Source organism: Somniosus microcephalus, chromosome 2, assembly GCF_052327205.1.
Source record: "Somniosus microcephalus isolate GS21.2 chromosome 2, FLI_Smic_1.0, whole genome shotgun sequence".
Taxonomy (NCBI): Eukaryota; Metazoa; Chordata; class Chondrichthyes; order Squaliformes; family Somniosidae; genus Somniosus; species Somniosus microcephalus.
Window position 1 is genome coordinate 17,210,960 of NC_140988.1, and position 21,844 is coordinate 17,232,803.

Below are 21,844 nucleotides of genomic sequence, written 5' to 3' on the forward strand. Positions count from 1 at the left end.
AATTTCTTATTGCTTTTCATTCTGTGGCAACCTTCCAATGTTTTTGTCATGCACAGGTAGGAAGATTAGACTTCTGAAGCAGGATTTAATACAGTCTGAAACAATTACTATTATTTAGTAACTTTGGTTAATGTACAAAAGTCAAATGTTCTGCCTATAGGGAATAAAAGAAAATTACCCACACTTATATTGAAACTTATATATAAACAACATAATACACTTTAATGTCAATAGCCCCAAAGCTACACTCTCTGGTTCCCACCAGGATCTCTGTTATACCACTTGAGACTCGAGCAACCTCCCTGGTTTCCATTTCAAGCTTAGCCCAGATGTGCAAAACCTCAGCCTAACCCCAAGCAGACCTTCCTTGCACACATCTGACCTGTCCCCAAGACTGCCTTCTTCCATCTCCAAAATAGTGCCCGTCTCTGCCTCTCCCTCTACACCTTGTCCATTACTTCATCATCTCCAAACTTGAGTGTTCTTCTTGCTGCCCTCCTCATTCTCACAAAACACCGAGTTCCACATCCCTTCCTGCACACAAAACCCCGCACCCCACTTCTCATCCTCAATAAGCTTCACTGGCTTCCTGTAGCCCAAAGGATCGATTAGAAGATCCCCATTCTTGTCCTCAATTCTTTCCATAGCCTTATCCCACCCTACCTGTGTGACCTCCTTCAACTAAAATGTCCTTCCATTTACTCTCTACTCCTCTGATACGGATCGCCTTCTCGTTCCCTGCTCCCTCCCACTTCATTAGCAGCCGTCATCTGTTCCTTCAGCCACTATGTCCCATTGTTTGGAACTCCTTTCCAAAATCCCTCCACCTCACAATCTCCCTCTCCCAAGTTCAGAAGCCTACTTAAAACCTTTTTTTTTAAAAAAAACAAGCCTTCACCCTAACCAACCCACTCCCCTGCCCAGTGCTCAGTACTCAGTAAAGCACTCTTAACATTTTCTACATGAGAAGCACTATATAAATGTAAGCTGTTACCACAACATTTTCTGATCCAATACGTAAAATGTTCCTCTTCTGCCCAAGCAACAAGATTTCCAGATCACTGCTGAATACTAACTGGCTTTTTGGCTCATTTAGTTTTTAAATGTGGATGTCCTGCTCAATAGATCCTTCGCAATGCCATTGACGGAGGTGAGAAACAGCATTGCGCCCATGTCTAATCACTGCGGCACTTCCCATTAGACTCTTGATTCCACTGAGAAAATATCAGCTAGTACTTTCTACATATAGTCACTTCTCTACCTAATTTGGCACATCTCCCCTGATACTAGATGCCCTTATCTCAATTAATCTCTTCGGTATCACTGCCACGGCTTAGTGAGAAACACCACAAGAAACCCAATAGAGTCACATCTAAGCGCGGCATACCAAACAGAAGGCTAGTACCGTTCAACACCGGCCCTGTTCCAAATGTCCCTGACATCAGTGGAACAGGTGCAAACTCAGTGTGGAGCCCCGATACAGAAGGTCACCTTCGGGAAGACAAAGCAGGGCAAATATAGGAATCTCTCCCAGCAACTCAGGGTTTTTGTTTTAAATCAGAAAAAGTACTTTAAGTAAAGAAAGAACTTGCATTTATCAAGCGACTTTTGAATCCTTAGGACATCCCAAAGCACTTCAGACTGGCCTTTTGAAGTGTTTTGTAGGCAAACACGGCAAGCCCCCACAAACAGCAATTTAGCGATGTGGGTTAACGGATAAATATTGGCCAAGACGGCAGGAGAACTTCCCTGCTCTTCTTTGAACAGTGCAACGGGATCTTTTGTGTCCACCTGAGCAGTCGCATGGGGCCTCAGTTCAGCATCTCATCTGATAGACAATACCTCCAACAATGCAGCACTCCCTCAGTACTGCATTGGTGTCAGCGCAGATTATGGGCTTCTGTCCTGGAGAGGGACTTGAACCCACAGCTTTCTGACTGAGGCAAGAGTGCTACCAACTGAGCCAGCCTGACACACGTAGGCAAGGACTGTCCTGATCAGTTTAAGAGGAACGTGATTTTCTCATAAGAATATCACACCAATCATAGTACAGGAAACTTTGTGATATCCAGCACCGACGGGACCGTGCTGTTGCCGTCCCATCAAAACTGCCGGACAAACCAGCGCTAATGTTAAAACATACGGATGCTTTTGAGCTCCATATCTAGCAACAAACCCTGTTAGCAACAGCTTCTAAACAGTCGGCCGAAGCTTGCAAGCGTCTCTGTAGCTTAGCAACAGCTTCAGCTAGACCTTGCAGAGCCTGACTGGTTGAAAAAAAAGCAACGAAAAGAAAAAAACCTTACTGAACCGACTCCTGAATTTTGCCGGTGGATCGAGCATTCCGGACAGTTAACCTCTGGATAAACCAAAGTTTCCTGTAGATACACTCTCAATCACAAACACACCCACTACTTTTTAAGGGGGAAAAAAAAAAAATCACAAGCAACTGGGACAAGCCACAATCAATGCAGCACAAAAAACATTCAGATCGCTGTTATGCTGCATTATCTAGATTGAGGAATATCAGCGGAACTTAAAACAGAATGCAAGGAAACTGGGCATGTTTTGAAGGCTGACACCGATTTACAATTGCAGAACTGTGTTCAATACGAGCTGTTGCAAAATATGCCCCGGTTCCCTTAGTGCTGCATTCATCTTCATTTATACTGTCAGCTGGATTCCGCAATACAACAAGTTGCATTTATCAAGCGGCTTTAATGTAGCAAAACGTCCCAAGGCGCTGCACAGGAGCGATTATCAAACAAAATTTGACACCGAACCACATAAGGAGATATCAGGACAGATGACCAAAAGCTTGGTCAAAGAGGTAGGTTTTAAGGAGCATTTTACAGGAGGAGGGGTAGAGAGGTTTAGGGAGGGAATTCCAGAGATTAGGGCCTATATTAAATATATTCAAGAAGGAGTTGGATATATTTCTTAAGGCTAAAGGGATGAAGGGATATGGGGAGAAGGCAGGGACAGGGTACTGAATTTGGATGATCAGCCATGATCTCATTAAATGGCGGAGCAGGCTCGAGGGGCCGAATGGCCTACTCCTGCTCCTATCTTCTATGTTTCTAGGCAGCTGAAAGCACAGCCGTAAATTGGTTGAGCGATTAAAATAGGGGATGCGCAAGAGGCCAGAATTGGAGAAGCGCAGAGATCTGAGGGTTGTAGGGCTGGAGGAGGTTAGAGAGACAGGGAGGGGCGAGGCCATGGAGGGATTAGAAAACAAGGATGGGAATTTTAAAACTGAGGTGATGCCGAACTGTCAGCCAATGTAGGACAGCGAGCAATGGGTTGATGGGTGAATGGGACTTGGTGCGAGTTAAGACATGGGCAGAGTTTTGGATGAGCTCAGGTTTATGGAGGGTGGAAGATGGGGGGTCCTGCCACAAGAGTATTCATACACAACTTGTTGTCTAACAGCCCAGCTTGCCAGCAGCCAGAATAAAAAAAACTTACTTTGGTCACCGATGGCACTTTGCATTCAATGGGGCAGAACTTGACCAGCTCCTGAGCAAGGAATCAGTTACTCGGATAGCACATAGCCCCCTCCAACAATACTCTTGCCATCAGAGACAACCCATTAAGGTAAACAGGACACAATGTCCCATAATGAAACAGCTTCAGTACCCCAACACATTTGCATGCAGAATACAGGAAACTCTCGATTTACCAGCACCTAAATAACCGGAAATCTGTGTTAACCGGCAAAATTCAGGAGTAGGTTCAGGTAAGTTTTACTTCATATTAGTAGCCATTCCTGGATCTGTGGCTGTGTAACTGGGGTTCCTGCACTTGTTGCTAAGCAACAGGGACACTTGGTCTGTGGCTGGATTTCTTGCACCTGTTGCTAAGCAACAGGGAAGCCTGGATTTGTTGCTGTGTACGGAGCTCTCATACCTTTTAACCATACCGCTCTGTAATCCAGACTTTTTGGTAAACTGGCACCACGCCGGTCCCGGATAAAAAAGAGTTTCCTGTAGTACAACACAGATTAACACCTGCCAAAAGAAAAAGCACTTTCCCCACAGACAGGGGAAAAAATACGAAAAGGAAAGTTTCCCTGGACTGTGAACGGCCAAACAGTACTTGGGCTGGTGAGGGAGAAGAATGAATGGAAATGAAAAAATAACTGGTACTGGAGGAAAGTCTCATTTCAAAAAGGGCTGATACACTCAAAAATGTTTGGTGTTGTATTTAACGTTACCGGGTAAAACTGTCAAAGAAAACTAGCTATAAAACGTGTGAAACCATAAGTAACTGGATCATGATTTGAGCATCCAGCGCTATCCTAAAGTTGAAATTAAGAGTTGTAACAGGGCTCCCTGATTAGCTGGAGGGCGAGGACACGGTGTGCAATTCAAATTCCAGTCCAGTCACTGGGAGAGCTACCCTGCTCCTATTGGAATACTGTCATGGGATCTTTTATGTCCACCTGAGGGGGCAGACCCTACCCACCCCAGTCACAGTCTGTTCACCCTCCTGCCATCTGGGGGACGCTACAGATGCATTCGCACCCGTACGACCAGATTTAGGAACAGCTTCTTTCCCAGGGCTGTCATCCTACTAAACTCCACAAATAAACTCTAAAGCCTGCACATCTGCCAATGCACTTTATTATGGTTATGTTTATGTTAATGTATTACAAGCCAAATGTATGTTGAATGTTTAAATGTCTTAATCTAAATGTACACTCTCGGGAGCCGCAAGCCTACATTTCGTTGTACTGCACTTGTGCACTAACAATGACAATAAAAGTTGATTTGATTTGATTTTGATTTGATTTGATTTACAGCCAATAAGTACTTTTTTTAAAGTTAAATCACTGTTGTAGTATAGGAAACGCAGCAGCCAATTTGCATACAGCACGGTCCCACAAGCAGCAATGAGATAATGACCTGATAATCTGCTTTTGTACTGATGTTTCAGGGATAAATATTGGCCAAGACACCGTGAGAACTACCCTGCTCTTATTCAAATACTGTCATGGTATTTTTTTTTACATCCACCCGAGGGGGCAGACAGGACCTCAGTTTAACGTCTCATATGAAAAATGGCACCTCCGACAGTGCAGCACTCCCTCAGCACTGCACTGGAGTGTCAGCCTAGATCTTTATGCTCAAGTCTCTGGAATGGGGCTTGAACCCACGACCTTCTGACTCGAAGGCACGAGTGCTACCAGAGCCAAGGCTTTAGGGATATAACCATAGTACAGGAGCAGTCTAGTGTTAGTTGGCCACTCCCTCTGCATTGACCTAAGACAAAGAGGAAAACAGGGCAAGAATAGTAATACAGAAAAAGTTGAGGGCAGGAAGAAATCTATAAAAGGGAGCAGCAGCAACAGAGGCATTGAGAAGATAGGAGCGCACTAGGGAAAGTAAGGGTGCGTAGATTCACCAGACTGATACTTGGGACGGCAGGAATGACGTATGAGGAGAGATTGGGTCGATTGGGCTTGTACTCGCTGGAGTTTAGAAGAATGAGAGGGGATCTCATTGAAACTTATAAAATTCTAACAGGACTAGACAGACTAGATGCAGGAAGGATGTTCCCAATGGTGGGGGAGTCCAGAACCAGGGGTCACAGTCTAAAGATAAGGGGTAAGCCATTTAGGACAGAGATGAGGATGAATTTCTTCACCCAGAGAGTGGTGAACCTGTGGAATTCTCTACCACAGAAGGCAGTTGAGGCCAATTCATTAAATATATTCAAGAAGGAGTTAGATATATTTCTTCAGGCTAAAGGGATCAAGGGATATGGGGAGAAGGCAGGGACAGGGTACTGAGATTGGATGATCAGCCATGATCGCACTGAATGGCGGAGCAAGCTCGAGAGGCCGAATGGCCTACTCCTGCTCCTATCTTCTATGTTTCTATGTAGGGAACAAAGTTGAGGGTAGAATAGTGAGAACCACAGAGAAAGACAAGGATAGTGAGACACAAGCTGATGTGAGACACTAGTTTAGTCACACTGAGGGCTCAAGGATTCAAGAGACGAAGGGTGAGTGAGTGCCAAAGGGGAAAGGTCAAATCAGAGTGAGACACCATTGGGAAGTATGTGGCAGGGAAGTGTATCCCTGAAGGCTGGTGCACCTCAACTAGGGAGAAGCAGAGAAAAACCCAGTGGTTTCAAAGAAGCCAAAAAGTGAAAGCTCGGAGCTGCCAGACAAGGCAAAACAGCCAAGGGCGTCTCGAGAGCAGCTGAGCAAAGAGGGGACAGATCTACAGTGAGACCAAGGAAACCAGCAAGAAAAGCCCCACTGAATTAATTCACATTAAAGGAAGATTCAGCCAACTGAGCCAGTCATTACTCAATATAAACACCTAATGTACTCAAGTTGTGTAGATACAAAACAGGTTTAGTCCAGGCCTGGAAGGCCCCAAACAGTATTAATTAATTTGTAAAGTACAAGAACTGATCCCTAATGATAGAGGTCTTTGTTTATGAGGAGAGATTTGAGTTTTTCAGCTTGCAAAAGTACCTGGCAGGTAATCTTATGGAGGTATACCGGATTGTAAATCACAGAATTATACAACACAGGCCATTCAGCAAATCATGCCTGTGCTGGTTCTGTGAAAGAGCTATCCAATTAATACCACTCCCCTGCTTTAACCCTGCAAATATTTTCATAGTTCTGAAAAAGGTATATCCAGAAAATTACTTTAAATGAAAAAACAAGAGTAGAAGGGGCCATGGGTTCAAACTAGCAAAAGGCAAATTTAGAACAGATATCACAAAATACTTCTTTGTATAGAGTGATCAACTCCCAGATAGATTAAAAGGGAGTAAAAACCCAGGAAACATTTCAGAACCAGCTGGATGCTGCGATGGGGATGGAGAACTGTCGGGTGTTGCTGGATGCATGAAGTAAGATGGACGGAATGGCCTTACTGATCCGTAACTTTCTTTTGAGGTGTAAGGAAATGCAATGTTATTATAAAGAATTAAATTGTCCTGCAGGAGGTGGATGCAAGAGAATCCAGGCACCGCCTGTTCATAGAATGGCTACAGCACAAAAGTAGCCCATTCGGCCCGTCGAGGCTCTCTGCAAGAGCACTTCAACTAGTCCCACTGCCCCCGCCCTTTCCCCGTAACCCTTCAATTTTTTTCCCTTCAAGTACTTATCCAATTCCCTTTTGAAAGCCACAATTGAGTCTGCCTCCACCACACTTTCAGGAAATGCATTCCAGATCCTAACCACTCACTGCATAAGAAAGCTTTTCCTCAGGTCGCCTTTGCTTCTTCTACCAATCACCGTAAAATCTGTGTCCTCTGGTTCTCGACCCTTCCTCCTTTCTCTCTATCTAACCCATCATAATTTTTGAACACCTCAATCAAATCTCCTTCTCAACCTTCTCTGCTCCAAGGAGAACAACCCCCAGCTTCCTCAGTCCCTCATCCCTGGATACCATGCCCCGGTAAATCAGAAGGCAGCTGCTCATTAACGTTACCACAGTGCAGTTACTGACCAGTCAGTACTTAAAAGTATAAGCCGAGGAGAATTCGTACATTCCTCACCGACAAACTACCCCACAGGCTGCAGCACTCCAGTCCCCATCAACAGACCCCCATTTGCTTACCGCTTGCTTCGCCTCAGCAGCCTGTGCACACTGGGACTTGTAGTTCAGCTGGCAATTCGCACCAATGGCAATTGAGAGTCTGGCGAACTACAACTCCCACAATGCATTCGGAGGGTGTCAAGCCCCCTCCTCCCCTTTTGGTGACCGCGCTGGTTTTGGATATTAAATATATAAATCTATTCAGAGCGACGACAAAAAAAAACGGGATTGTGTGGGTTTCCCCCCGAATGAGATGGAAGGTAAGGTGTTAGGTAAAGGGGGATGGAATAAATGCAGCGTTGCAGGCAGGCAGGCGGGTATAAGACGGTTGCGCTGGGGGCCGCCAGGTCCCCGGGAAGAGGACGGTTGGCGGCGTCGATGTGAGTAAAATAAATTATTGCCCGGCGGGCCGCTCGATGGCCCTGTCAGCGCTGGCGGCCGCACCCACACCTCGGTTGGCCGTGTGTGTGCGCGCTTTGCCTTTTTATTCATTAATGCATGCCTCTATCGGGAACGCTGGCGCAGCGGCCGTGTTCCCTGGATTGGTAAGGCAGCCCGGCCTGGGCCTCATTGGGGAGACCCTCTATCTTAGGCAGTCCCTCGGAACTGAGGCTGACTTGCTTCCACATTAAAAATGAGTTCTCAGGTGACTGATGAGTCCAATGCGGGACCTACAGCCTCTGTCACAGGCAGGGCAGACGGTGGTTGAAGGGGTGGGTGGGGTGCTTGGGTTGACGTGCGCTCCTTGCGCTGCCTGTGCTTGGCTTCCGCTTGCTCCCGGCGAAGAGACTCGAGGTGTTCGGCGCCTTCCTGGATGCTTCTCCTCCAATTTGTGCGGTCTTGGGCCAGGGATTCCCAGGTGTCGGTGGGGATGTTGCACTTTTTCAAGGAGGCTTTGATCGTGTCCTTGAAGCGTCCTTGGGGAGACCACACGCAGATTGGGTGACCGCTTTGTGGAACACCCTACGTTCAGTCCGTAAGGATGAGCCCCGAGCTTCCGGTCACCTGTCATTTTAATTCACCGCCCCATTCCCACTCAGACCTCACTGTACTCGGGCTCTTGCATTGTTCCACGGAAGCTCAGCGTAAGCTCGAGGAACAGCACCTCATCTTCCAATTAGGCACTTTGCAGCCTTCCGGACTTCAGACCATAACATTTTTGCTTATTTTTTATCCACACCTTTGTTTTTGCCCTTTTCTCTCTCCCCCCCCCCCCCTTTTTCCTCTCCCCCCCCCCCCCCTTTTTCCTCTCCCCCCCCCCCTTTTTCCTCTCCCCCCCCCCCCCCCCCCCCTTTTTCCTCTCCCCCCCCCCCCCCCCCCTTTTTCCTCTCCCACGTGGCAGCTGTCTCCCATTCTGCCAGCGCATTTCACACCTAATCTAGAGCCGTCTTTTGTCTCCACTAGTCCTATCATCATCTCGTCTCATTTTGAATACATCTTAATGTATCTTCACTTCTCTTTTGTTCTCTCCCAGCCTGGCCTTTCAATCTATTTCATTTCCTGTGCCTTTCCAGTCTTAACAAAGGGTTTGACCTGAAACTTTGACTCTATTTTCTCTCCACGGATGTTGCCTGGCCTGCTGAGTTTTTCCAGCATTTTCTGTTGTTATTTCTGGGCCTCATGATTCCCAGTTAGACGTCAGCTCTAAAATCCCACCCACGGCAGTTTAAAAATGGAAAAAAAATAATAACTTGTACCCATCCCAGATTTATTTAATTATGATCAACAGAAGCACCTTATGGAAATAGTATGATAGAGTTCACCCTCACCCCATCCTTTCGTCTGGCTCTACAACAGTGACTACACTCCAAAAGTACTTCATTGGCTGTAAAGCGCTTTGAGACGTCAGGTGGTCAATTAAGCCGCTATATAAATGCAAGACATAGAAGATAGGAGTAGGCCATTCGGCCCCTCGAGCCTGCTCCGCCATTCAATGAGATCATCGCTGATCATCCAAACTCAGTACCCTGTCCCTGCTTTCTCCCCACATCCCTTGATCCCTTTAGCCTTAAGAAATATATCTAACTCCTTCTTGAATATATTTAATGAATTGGCCTCCACTGCCTTCTGTGGTAGAAAGTCTTTCTTTCTCTGAAAGTATTCCCCTCATCAGGCAGCACGGATCTGAAATAAACAACAGCTTGTATTTATATAGCGCCTTTAATGTAGTAAAGCGCCCCAAGACGCTTCACAGGAGTATTATAAGATTTTTTTTTTTTAATTTGACACCGAGCCACATGAGATATTGGGGCAGGTGACCAAAAGCTTGGTCAAAGAGGCAGGTTTTAAGGAGGAGAGAGAGGCGGAGAGGTTTAGGCAGGGAATTTTAGAGCTTCGGACCCATTCAGCAAAAGGCACGGTCGCCAGTGGTTGAGCGATTTATAATCAGGGATGCTCAAGAGGGCAGAATTAGAGGAGCGCAGATATCTCTTTGGGGAGGGCGGTTGTGGGGCTGCAGGAGATTAGAGATAGGGAGGGGGCGAGGCCATGGAGGGATTTGAAAACAAGGATGAGAATTTTGAAATCGAGGCGTTGCTTAACCGGGAGCCAATGTAGGTCAGCGAGCACAGGGGGTGATGGGCGAACGGGACTTGGTGCAAGTTTTGGATGACCAAGTTTACGTAGGGTAGAATGTGGGAGGTGAGCCAGGAGTGCGTTGGAATAGTCACGTCTAGAGGTAACAAAGGCATGGATGAGGGTTTCAGCAGCAGATGAGCTGAGGCAAGGGCAGAGACGGACGATGTAATGGAGGTGAAAATAGGCAGTCCTAGTTATGCCGCGGATAGGTGGTCGTGAGTTCAAATCCCACCACGGCAACTTAAAATAAATGGTACAAGTTATGACTACGATCAATAGAAGCACCTTTAATCCTTATGGAAATAATAAGATAAAGAGATCTGCCTGTATGCCCCTGTCCTTTAGTATGTCTCTGAAAGTATCCCCTTATCAGGCAGCAAGGATCTGAAGCATGTGTATGAATGTTGGGGATGTGTGCGCTCGGCAGATGAGACCATATAATCCCTCCAGCAGAGACAGCAGTGCAGGGCTTTCTCTCCGACTCCAGAGATTGCTTTGTTTGAGTGCCTCTCTGTCCTCAAGAATTCCCGGTTTGCGAGTTAGGATTTCATTCCACTATCTCGCATTTCACTCTAGTGTTGTGTTACAGGGGTACATAGTGGCTGTTACTGGACCAGTAATCTAGAGGCCTGGGACCAATGATCTGGTAGACAAGAGTTCAAATCACACCATAATTAAATAAATCTGGACTAAAAAGCTAGTATCATTAATGATGACTATTATTGTTTGTAAAAACCCCATCTGGTTCACTAATGTACTTTTAGGGAAGGAAATCTGCCTTCCTTACCCAGACTGGTACCCTATATGTGACTCCAGACCCACAGCAATGTAGCTGACTTTTAACTGCCCTTCGAAATGGCCGCTCTGTCGTATCAAAAGAAAGCCTGCTACGATGGTCTGCAGCGAGAAGGCAGCTCACCACCATCTTCTCAAAGGGCAATAAATGCTGGCCTTGCCAGCGACGGCCACATCCCGTGATCAGATAAATACATTTTTTACAAATTCATTCATTTAAAGAGACGCAGACCGCCGCTCCCACCCCCCCCAAACTCCTGGAGACGTAGCTGAGGTGACACCTTATGCGTGTGGACAATATTAACAGCGTGCCTAGGGTTGTCGGTCAACACATGCTGGGGTGGGGGAAGGGGAGGGTAGCAGGTAGCTGATAGCTTTAGCCACTGTCCGGCTTTAATTCTAATCCCAAACCCTAACCCCCACCCACGCGGGGCTGGGTGACCCATTCGGGCCTCTTTGCTCCCCCATGATGTCATCAACACCCTATTTAAACAAAAATCCCCCCCATCTCCTCCCCCACTAACCATAACCTGCATTTATACAAGAAAGACTTGCCTTTCACGACCTCAGGACGTCCCAAAGCGCTTTACAGCCAAGTACCTTTGAAGTGTAGTCACTGTTGTAATGTAGGAAACGTGGCAGCCAATTTGCCCACAGCAAGCTCCCACAAACAGCAATGTGATAATGACCAGATAATCTGTTTTAGTGATGTTGATTGAGGGGTAAATATTGGCCAGGACACCGGGGTGATCTCCCCTGCTCTTCTTCCAATAATGCCGTGGGATATTTTACACCCACCTGAGAGGGCAGACGGGGTTTAATGTCTCATCCGAAAGACGGCACCTCCGACAGTGCAGCACTCCCTCAGCACCGCACTGGAGTGTCAGCTGACATCTTTGTGCTCAAGTCTGTGGAGTGGGACTTGAACCCATGACCTTCTGACTCAGATGCGAGAGGGCTACCCACTGAGCCACAGCTGACACTGCAAAATACCCACCCCATCCCCTCCCCTCCCCTCCCCTCCCCTACTAACCACAACCTGCATTTATATAGCACCTTAAACCTACAGAGTGCCACTTTGCTGCACAGAGGGTGTTAATGGCATTGCACCGAAGACGGAGGGATTAGGAGGGGTGATCAACAAGCAGTGTCATTGTTGACCGCATGTTAGACACATTTAAACATAAACTGAAGAATTTGAATTAAAGCAGGGGAGTTATCCCAGGTGTCCTGGCCAATATTTATCCCTCAGTAACATCACTGAAACAGATTATCTGGTCATTATCACGTTGCTATTTGTGGGAGCTTGCTGTGCGCAAATTGACTGCCACGTTTCCTACATTACAACAGTGACTACACTCCAAAAAGTACTTCATTGGCTGTAAAGTGCTTTGGGATTTCCGGTGGTCATGAAAGGCGCTATATAAATGCAAGTCTTTTTAGTAATTTCACTGTTGCGCTCGCCCAGTGACCTCACCCCTTAGAGTTGACAGAGTACAGCTAGACTGCATATGCTGACTCAACCGAGACAAAACGAGGTCAATTTTAAGGAGGGAGGGGTATAGGGAGGAAATGTTAGCATGTCGAGCCTAGGCCACTGAAGGTATGGCCACCAATGGTAGGGCGGTGACGAAGGGAGATGCCCAGGTGGCTGGAGACAGAGGAGTGGAGAGTTGGGGTTGGTGGTTGCAGCACTGGTTACAGAGATTTCACGTCAATTTGTTATATTAGGTTTTTTTTTGCAGGGACAACACTGATAGAAAAGAGTGAGTTTTCTTTGAAGAATTGTGGAGCCTGATTGTTTAATATTGTATATACAAAAAGTATATGTAAGTAGGTAGAACAATGGCAGATGAAATTTAATGCAGGCAATGGTAAGTTACTGCAAATTGGAAAGAAACATGGGCAACACATGAACTCGATGAATTATGTTGACCTGACGGTGAAAGAGACCTATGTTTAGTAAACTCACTGCTGTTCTGCATTGGTTGGAGATGTTGAACAATCAACAAAGCCAATAGTGTGTTGAACTACAGGCAGATGAGATCATGATCAACTGCATCGTCATCTGGTCAGAGCATATTTTGAGATCTGTGGCCAGTTCTGGTCCCTGAGACACAAGGGAGACATTCAGACATTGGATGCCTGCAAAGAAGTGCTTCAAAACTGATCCCCAGCATTAGAGGTCAGAGTTTTGAGGAGAGGCTGGAGAGAATTGGGCTTTTCAGACTTGAAAAGAGGTATGTGAGAGGTGATCTTACAGAGGGGTATAAGATAGTAAATGGTATGTAAAAGGTAAATCTGGTAAATCAATTTAGAAAGCAAGAATACAACAAGGGGGTCACAGGTTCAAATGGGTAAAAAGCAAATTTAGGACTGAGTAAAAGAAGTTCTTCACATAGAGTGATTAATACATAGAATAGAGACTCTTAGGGGGAAAAATTGAGTCGTGCCCCGCCTCCCTCTTGGGGCGCTGCAAGGGAATATCGCGATGCTACGTGCCGCGGTATTGCAGGCCTTCCTCCCCTGCTTAAAGGGGAGCGGTCTTGCTCAGCGCCACTGGGATCGGAGTGCCGGCGAAAGAGCCCTGCACTCGAGAAGTGTCGGGCTCATGGAGCACAGCAGACACTCCGTGGGGGGGTTGCTCAGGTGGCCAGGGACGGCAATGGAGGCAGGTGCTGGCAGGCGGCCAGCAACAAAAATGGCCGCCCGGCACCTCACCTTTAATTAACGCAGCCCTGGCCGCAGGTAGGCCCCCCTGACCCCGACTGGCGGTAAGTCAGGGGTGCTACCGAAGATCGCGGCTGGGGCGCTGCGCACGGCGAATTTCGCGGGTGGCGTTGTGCCCAGGCGCAAAGCAACCAAATTTTTCCCCCTTAGAGTAGTGGAGGCGAAAACTCAAATTGTTGAAGAACCTGTAGGGGAGCAAAAGGGCCATTCTAGATTGGATGGGCCAGTGGCCTTCCTCATTGTAATTACCTTCTGAAGAAAGTTTTTCTGTTTTGCAAGTGACTCAACTGGTAACTTGCACTGAAAAGCTTCTTAACCAGCCTTCACTAGAACACTATGAAATTGTCACTTGCCAGCCAGAATCTAGGTATAGATGATATGGCTGGAACCATGTCAGGAATGTAGTTTCAGATAACATGGGCATGCTAATGCCTATTTATAGACTTACACATGTTGCAGTCCTATTGGAGTTGTCTTGCTTATGAAAATAACAAATCTCTCCCTTAAATCTTGGGTAGGCGAATGATTCTGTATTTAATCCTGAATAATAGAAAAGGCGCTTTTGCTGGGAGCTGATGAACAAAGCTTTTTGTTGTGACACGCCAGACTTTAATAGTAGCGAACAAAATTTAAGTCTCCAGTCAACAAAGCCCTTGGAACTGTTACTGTATTGGGTAATTAAATGCTTTTACTTGTGCTGTAGTGGAGTGCAACCTTTTCAGCATAAAATCTCATCATTTGTTAGAAATTCAATGCCAAAAATAAGAGCTTTAAAGAATGTTAAACTTGTTTTCTGGTGTAATGTATGATTCTTTATTATAGATATTTTAAAAATCTAGTAATGGTCGGGAATGATTTAGTATATTCATATGATACAAAAGAAGAACGTTAAGCTAGCATGCCTTATTGTGCATTAAATCCTTGAGTTCACGTTTCGTTGTCATCACTCTTGTCCACTTTTTAAAAGGTTAATCTGTAGAGCAGGGCTGTGATATTTATTGGTTATAACCAATGTTCCCATTAATGCGCACGGCCGCTCAGTGGTCTGGAGGTCCCGCGCAGGCCGCTCACCGGCTTTTCAATACAAGAAACTGTGAATGCACGAAAATTTGAATGGGCCGCGTAACCCATTAAAGGGACCACGCACCCAAAAAAAAATTAGCGGGAACATTGGTAATACCACTATTTAAGGGTTGAATTCATATTGTAAGTACTGTATATGGCCGCACAGATTTAATCTGAAATAGGGGTAACTGAGTAATTAGTGTTCCGCAAGTGTGTTATTGTATATGTATATTCAGTAATTTGGAATATTCTGAATTGTTTGTTTGATCAGGAATACATTGTCAAATTTTTGCTAGATGTCAGTAATTGAACTTCCTATTAGTTTTGAACAGGAACGGTATTTTGTATTATGTTTCTGAATGTAATGTTATACTAATCAAATGCAAGTGAGCAAGTAAAATGTAAACTTTTTTTTAATGGTTGTAGTATTTTGAGTTTCTTGTGAATTCAATGCAAGTATAATGCCTCCAGTCAAGTGTAGGTAGCAATATGAGGATGCAATTGTGAATACATTAGATTTATCAAATTATGCATAATCACAGAAACCTCACAGTGCAGATAGAGGCCATTTTGGCCCATCGAGCCTGCACCGACACATATCCCACCCTATCCCTGTAACCCCACGTATTTAATCCCCCTAACACTAAGGGTCAATTTATCATAGCCAATCAACCTAACCCGCACATCTTTGGACTGTGGGAGGAAACCGGAGCACCCGGAGAAAACCCACGCAAACACGGGGAGAATGTGCAAACTCCACACAGACAGTCGCCCGAGGCCGGATTCGAACCCGGGTCTCTGGCGCTGTGAGGCAACAGTGCTAACCACTATGCCACCGTGCTGCCCAGAGGAGACTAGAATTAAGTTTTGAAAGAGATACTGCTTGCATTATTTTTTGTTATGGGAGAAGTACAAGTGCTGGCTTCAGTACAATTCTTCAGTCACGAGCAGCATTAAGACCATTATTTGATGTGGTATTTAGTGCAAAGGATGTCAAAAATTAAAGACCAGTACAGACTTGAATCTGTTGTACAGATCCAGGTGCTGTCCCGTGACGCCAGAAACATTGGAGTCAAACAATTGTGCACCCGTTATATACACATGGTACAGCTCAATACTCCGTGTCATGCTACTTGTAGTTTCTATTCTGTGTGAAAAATCTTCAGCTACGTCACAGAAAGTAAGAACAGTGTATATTCCAAAGCTGTACTAAAGCTTTAAACCTTTTGGTAAAGCTCACTTACAGTTCCAGGTTCAAAGATTTAGTCACAGAATCCCTTATGGGTGTGAATTTAACTCTGTTACTTCCAGCTATAATCTTGAACCTCAGTACATTCAAAAAAAATTTTTTTTATTAGCAAGCGCTATTGGGTTAGCTCAGTGAGTTCATCCACCATGCATAGAAGGTTCCAGGTTTGATTCTCATTCTGTGCTGAGTTAGCTGATGTCAGCCGCTGTGCTGGAAGGGGCATTACAGTTGGCTTCAGCCAATGGGGGAGGAGAGAGAAACGGCCAGGATTGCTACTTCTGATCACTCGCCACTATCGATATTTTGTGAGAGCAGAATTGGTTTCAGCTGTGGCGCCCACTGTGGTAAAATAGCCTGCTGATATTCATTTATCAAGGCTCACGCATGGGCAAGATACTGGAAGGTGACCACTGATGTATCCCAGCAAGGAGTCAACGTCTGCAACAGGAAAGGAGAGGAATATAAAGTGGTGGGCAAAAGTTGCAAGGGGAAATAAAGATTAGGTCATTACTGGAAAAATAGAATATAGGTATGTAAATATCTTGCGATTCAGATCCTCCAACATGTCTAATTCATAGATCATCTCTCTGGTTTAGTATTATTTACATTTTATGTGGTTGTAAGCTCAATATTGGGCCAGATTTTGCTGGAGCCAGGAATCTTGTGGCGTATCCCGTTAATTAGACTTGTTCATGCACATTTAGGTTTTTTAAAAATTTGCCCATAAAGTTGCTGGAAGTGCGAGCTGATAACAGCGCAGCAAGGGCAACAGGGCATCTGCGACCTTGGTGAATAATGGGTCAAACAGTTTCTCTTCTTAATCAAAGAGATTAAAGGATTTGGGTAATAAACAGAGGAAGGACTGAGAAGGAGGGTGAGTTAGAGTGGATGAATTCAATGTCAAATCAGGTACAGAAAGAGAAATACTGTAAAGAGAAGCAAAGAAAGATTGGATTGAGATAGAGAGAAAAAGGGCAGAAAGGAAAAGTAAGAAAAAATTTTAAAATTAAAAATTTGACATTTTAAAAATCTAAAACCATTCACAACCTGAAGGAATGAGGCTCCACAGTTATAATTGTTCACTTTCTGTGCCAGATAGGTTGATTGGCAGTCATTGACAATGGTCACATTGTTAAAAGGGTACTTGCACTGTTACGTACCAGCTCTCACTTTCTGTAGCGAGTTTAATGTGCAAATCCAGCAGTTTCTTAAATAACAGGGTGGTTGAGGGTTAGAGGCCATTTTCGTGAAGCTAACCAGCGGAGTAGCACAAGTCGGCCGACAATTCCCAATTCATGGGGTAGTTCTTCATCGCTAAAAGTTGCTGGTCGATTTGCGCATTAATAACGTGCGTCATTCAGATGCCGTTATTTTTCAGCAAAATCTAGCCTCAGTATTGTGTTTTATTTCCCCATTTTCTACTGAGTATTGGCTTGTTGCTGGCAAGGTTGGAAAAGTTGTCCTCTGATCAGTCTCTTTAATAACCTTGAACAGTGATTTTCAGCAATCGAGATTCCAGGATGATGTGTTGCCTCCCTGGTGCAAGGGTCAAGGACGTCTCGGAGCGGCTGCAGAACATTTTGGAGGGGGGGGGGGGTGAACAGCCAGTTGTCGTGGTGCACATAGGCACCAACGATATAGGTAAAAAACGGGATGAGGTCCTAAAAGCAGAATATAGGGAGTTAGGAGGTAAATTAAAAAATAGGACCTCAAAGATAGTAATCTCAGGATTACTACGAGTGTCACGTGCTAGTCAGAGTAGAAATAGGAGGATATTTCAAATGAATACGTGGCTAGAGGAATGGTGCAAGGAGGAGGGATTCAAATTCCTTGGACATTGGAACCGGTTCTGGGAGAGGTGGGACCAGTACAAACGGGACGGTTTGCACCTGGGCAGGGCCGGGACCGATGTCCTAGGGGGAGTGTTGGCTAGTGCTGTTGGGGAGGGTTTAAACTAAAGTGGCAGGGGGTTGGGAACCTGAGCAGGGAGACAGAGGAAAGGGAAACGAGGAAAAAAGCAAAAGACAGGAAGGAGAAAAACAAAATTAGAAGGCAAAGAACTCAACGGTTTAAATCAAACGTGGTCACAGTAAATAATAATTCATATAGGTCTGAGAGCATTAAAAAAACAAGCCTGAAGGCTTTGTGTCTTAATGCAAGGAGCATTCGGAACAAGGTGGATGAATTAGCTGCGCAAATAGAGGTAAACGAATATGATTTGATTGGGATTACAGAAACATGGCTCCAGGGTGGCCAAGGCTGGGAACTCAACATCCAGGGGTATTCAATATTTAGGAAGGATAGGCAAAAAAGAAAGGGAGGTGGGGTAGCATTGCTGGTTAAAGAGGGGATTAACACAATTGAAAGGAAGGATATTAACTCTGATGATGCGGAATCTGTATGGGTAGAACTGAGAAATATCAAGGGGCAGAAAACGTTAGTGGGAGTGGTATATAGACCTCCAAACAGTAATACGGAGGTTGGGGATGGCATTAAAAGAGAAATTAGAGAAGCATGCAGTAAGGGCACAGCAGTCATCATGGGTGACTTTAATTTACATATAGATTGGGCTAACCAAATTAGTAAAAATACTGTGCAGGAGGAATTCCTAGAATGTTTACGGGATGGTTTTCTGGAACAATATGTCGAGGAACCAACCAGAGATCAGGCCATCTTAGACTGGGTATTATGTAATGAGAGAGGATTAATTAGCAATCTTGTTGTACGAGGCCCCTTGGGTCAGAGCGATCATAATATGATAGAATTCTTCATTAGGATGGAGAGTGAAGTAGTTGACTCGGAGACTAGGGTCCTGAATTTAAATAAAGGAAACTATGATGGTATGAGGCGCGAATTGGGTAGGATTGATGGGGAATGTCACTCAAAGGGTTGACGCTGGATAGGCAATGGCAAATATTCAAAGACCGCATGGATGAACGACAGAAGTTGTTCATCCCAGTTTGGGATAAGAATAAAACAAAAAGGGTGACTCAACCGTGGCTAACAAGGGAAATTAGGGATAGCATAAGATCCAAGGAGAGGGCATATAAATTGGCCAGAAAAAGCGGTAACCCTGAGGATTGGGAGCAGTTTAGGATTCAACAAAGGAGGACAAAGGGATTAATTAAGAAGGGGAAAATAGAATATGAAAGTAAGCTTGCAGGGAACATAAAAACTGACTAAGAGCTTTTATAGATATGTGAAGAGAAAAAGATTAGTGAAGTCAAGTGTAGGTCCCTTGCAGTCAGAAGCAGGGGAAGTTATAATGGGGAACAAAAAAATGGCAGACCAATTTAAATGCATATTTTGGTTCCGTCTTCACAAAGGAGGACACAAATAACCTCCCAGAGATGTTGGAGAACATAGGGTCTGATGAGAGGGAGGAACTGAAAGAAATCAGTATTTGTAGGGAAATGGTGTTAGGGAAATTGACGGGAATTGAAGGCCGATAAATCCCCAGGGCCTGATAATCTACATCCTAGGGTACTTAAGGAGGTGGCCCTAGAAATAGTAGATGCATTGCTGATCATCTTCCAAAATTCGCTGGAATCTGGAACTGTACCCATGGATTGGAGGGTAGCTAATGTTACCCCACTATTCAAAAAGGGTGGTAGAGAGAAAGCGGGGAATTACAGACTGGTAAGCCTGACATCGGTAGTGGGGAAAATGCTAGAGTCCATTATAAAGGATGTAATAGCTGAGCACTTGGAAAACAGTGACAGGATCGGACAAAGTCAACATGGATTTACAAAAGGTAAATCGTGCTTGACTAATCTACTGGAATTTTTTGAGGATGTAACTGGGAAAATAGATAAGGGAGAACCAGTAGATGTGGTGTATTTGGACTTTCAGAAGGCTTTCGATAAGGTCCCGCATAAGAGATTAGCATGTAAAGTTAAGGCACATGGGATTGGGGGCAAGGTATTGACTTGGATAGAGAACTGGTTGGCGGACAGAAAGCAAAGAGTTGGAATAAACGGGTCTTTTTCCGAGTGGCAGGCAGTGACTAGTGGGGTACTGTAGGGATCGGTCCTTGGACCCCAGCTATTCACAATATACATTAATGATCTAGATAAGGGAACTAGATGTAATATCTCCAAGTTTGCAGACGACACAAAGCTGGGTGGGCGTGTGTGCTTCGAGGAGGATACCGAGAAACTCCAGGATGATTTGGACAGGTTGGGTGATTGGGCAGAAGCGTGGCAGATGCAATATAACGTGGATAAATGCGAGGTTATCCACTTTGGTGTCAAAAACAGAAAGGCAGACTATTATCTGAATGCAATAGATTGGGAGAAGGGGAAGTGCAACGAGACCTGGGTGTCCTTGTGCACCAGTTGCTGAAGGTAAGCATGCAGGTGCAGCAGGCGGTGAAGGCGGCAAATGGTATGTTGGCCTTCATAGCGAAAGGGTTTGAGTACAGGAGCAAGGATGTCCTGCTGCAGTTGTACAGGGCCTTGGTGAGACCACACCTTGAGTACTATGTGCAGTTTTGGTCACCTTATCTGAGGAAAGATGTTCTTGCCATGGAAGGAGTTCAGCGAAGATTCACAAGGCTGATCCCTGGGATGGCAGGAATGACGTACGAGGAGAGATTGGGTCGATTGGGCTTATACTCGCTGGCGTTTAGAAGAATGAGAGGGGATCTCATCGAAACTTATAAAATTCTGACAGGTCTGGACAAACTAGATGCAGGTAGAATGTTCCTGATGGCCGGAGAGTCCAGAACCAGGGGTCATAGTCTAAGGATAAGGGGTAAGCCATTTAGGACAGAGATGAGGAAGAATTTCTTCACCCAGAGAGTGGTGAACCTGTGGAATTCTCTACCACAGAAGGCGGTTGAGGCCACGTCTTTAAATATATTCAAGAAGGAGTTAGATATATTTCTTATAGCTAAAGGTATCAAGGGATATGGGGAGAAGGCAGGTACGGGGTACTGAGTTTGGATGATCAGCCATGATCTCATCGAATGGCGGAGCAGGCTCGAGGGGCCGAATGGCCTACTCCTGCTCCTATCTTCTATGTTTCTATGTTAGTTGAGTGGAGTAAACACATTGCAAAGGAACCACTTTGACCAATATCACTCCAGCATCCATTCCATTCTGTTCTATGACTGACCTGCCTTACATTAGCTGGTATAACGCGTGCCTGTTGTATCTACAGCTAAAAGATTACCAGAACAAAATCAGGGCTTGTGAAGAATTTTCCAGTTCAGGTTCCTTAGCATATGATGTTTAGCGCTTTGTTTTGACCATCCAGCTAACATTTCAGCTTTGGCATTTTTTTTCACTAAAATGTATTTTGTGATGGCATCATGAATTAGATTTCAGTAAGATGGCTTTGCTACAAATAAGCTTTTAATCATTTTTGGGGGTAACTGGAAAATTCCATCTTTTTTGGTGTGACTGTGGCCACATTTGTTCTTCCCACAACAAGTCCCCAATGTGAGCTGCCTTTAAATGTCTGTTCTGTAACTTCTGTACTGGGCACTTAGTGCTCCTGCCTCCTTATATCCATAAACCACCCAAAATCGAAAGCTGCTTTTATATTACTTGTGTATTCTCCAGCTGCTAGCTCCTGAAGCATGAGTCTCAAACAGCCAGCTGCAATGTTGCCAGATTTTTTAAGACAGATGGCCCAGAAGCCCTGTTTTATTGAAACCATAGAGTCTACGCAACTTACGCCAGTCTTCTTCGGACCAGTAAGTGCATCAGTCTGGCAGCAGCAGTAGCGGTGCTGTCATGAAGTAACATCACGCTATCAGTACATTACGCATGCGCACTGGCCAAACTGTCACGGTCAATCCGCACATGCGCACAGTAACACGACTCACAAGAAGTTCAGCTGCACGATCTTAAAA

At 45.1% G+C, this 21,844-nt stretch overlaps 2 protein-coding genes across 13 annotated transcripts in view; one reads left to right on the plus strand and one right to left on the minus strand.

Annotated features, from left to right (window-relative positions):
• tbck (TBC1 domain containing kinase) overlaps nucleotides 1–7,695 on the minus strand; it is a 223,106-nt gene extending 215,411 nt beyond the window's left edge. For 4 of the 7 annotated variants that reach the window (XM_086006990.1, XM_086006973.1, XM_086006934.1 and 1 more), the window contains exon 1: nucleotides 7,479–7,566. The gene's annotated coding sequence lies outside the window, so the exon portion shown is untranslated. Of the gene's footprint in view, nucleotides 1–7,478 lie in introns of all 7 variants that reach the window. The other 3 variants (XM_086006962.1, XM_086006942.1, XM_086006952.1) reach the window with 3 other exon arrangements.
• A 29-nt stretch (nucleotides 7,696–7,724) lies between these two features.
• The window catches only part of aimp1a (aminoacyl tRNA synthetase complex interacting multifunctional protein 1a), a 90,749-nt gene continuing 76,629 nt past the window's right edge, over nucleotides 7,725–21,844 (plus strand). For 2 of the 6 annotated variants that reach the window (XM_086007005.1, XM_086007037.1), the window contains exon 1: nucleotides 7,847–7,948. In XM_086007005.1, coding sequence (XP_085863131.1) covers nucleotides 7,860–7,948 — 89 coding nt within the window. In that variant the 5' untranslated portion in view covers nucleotides 7,847–7,859. The other 4 variants (XM_086007013.1, XM_086007044.1, XM_086007028.1 and 1 more) reach the window with 4 other exon arrangements.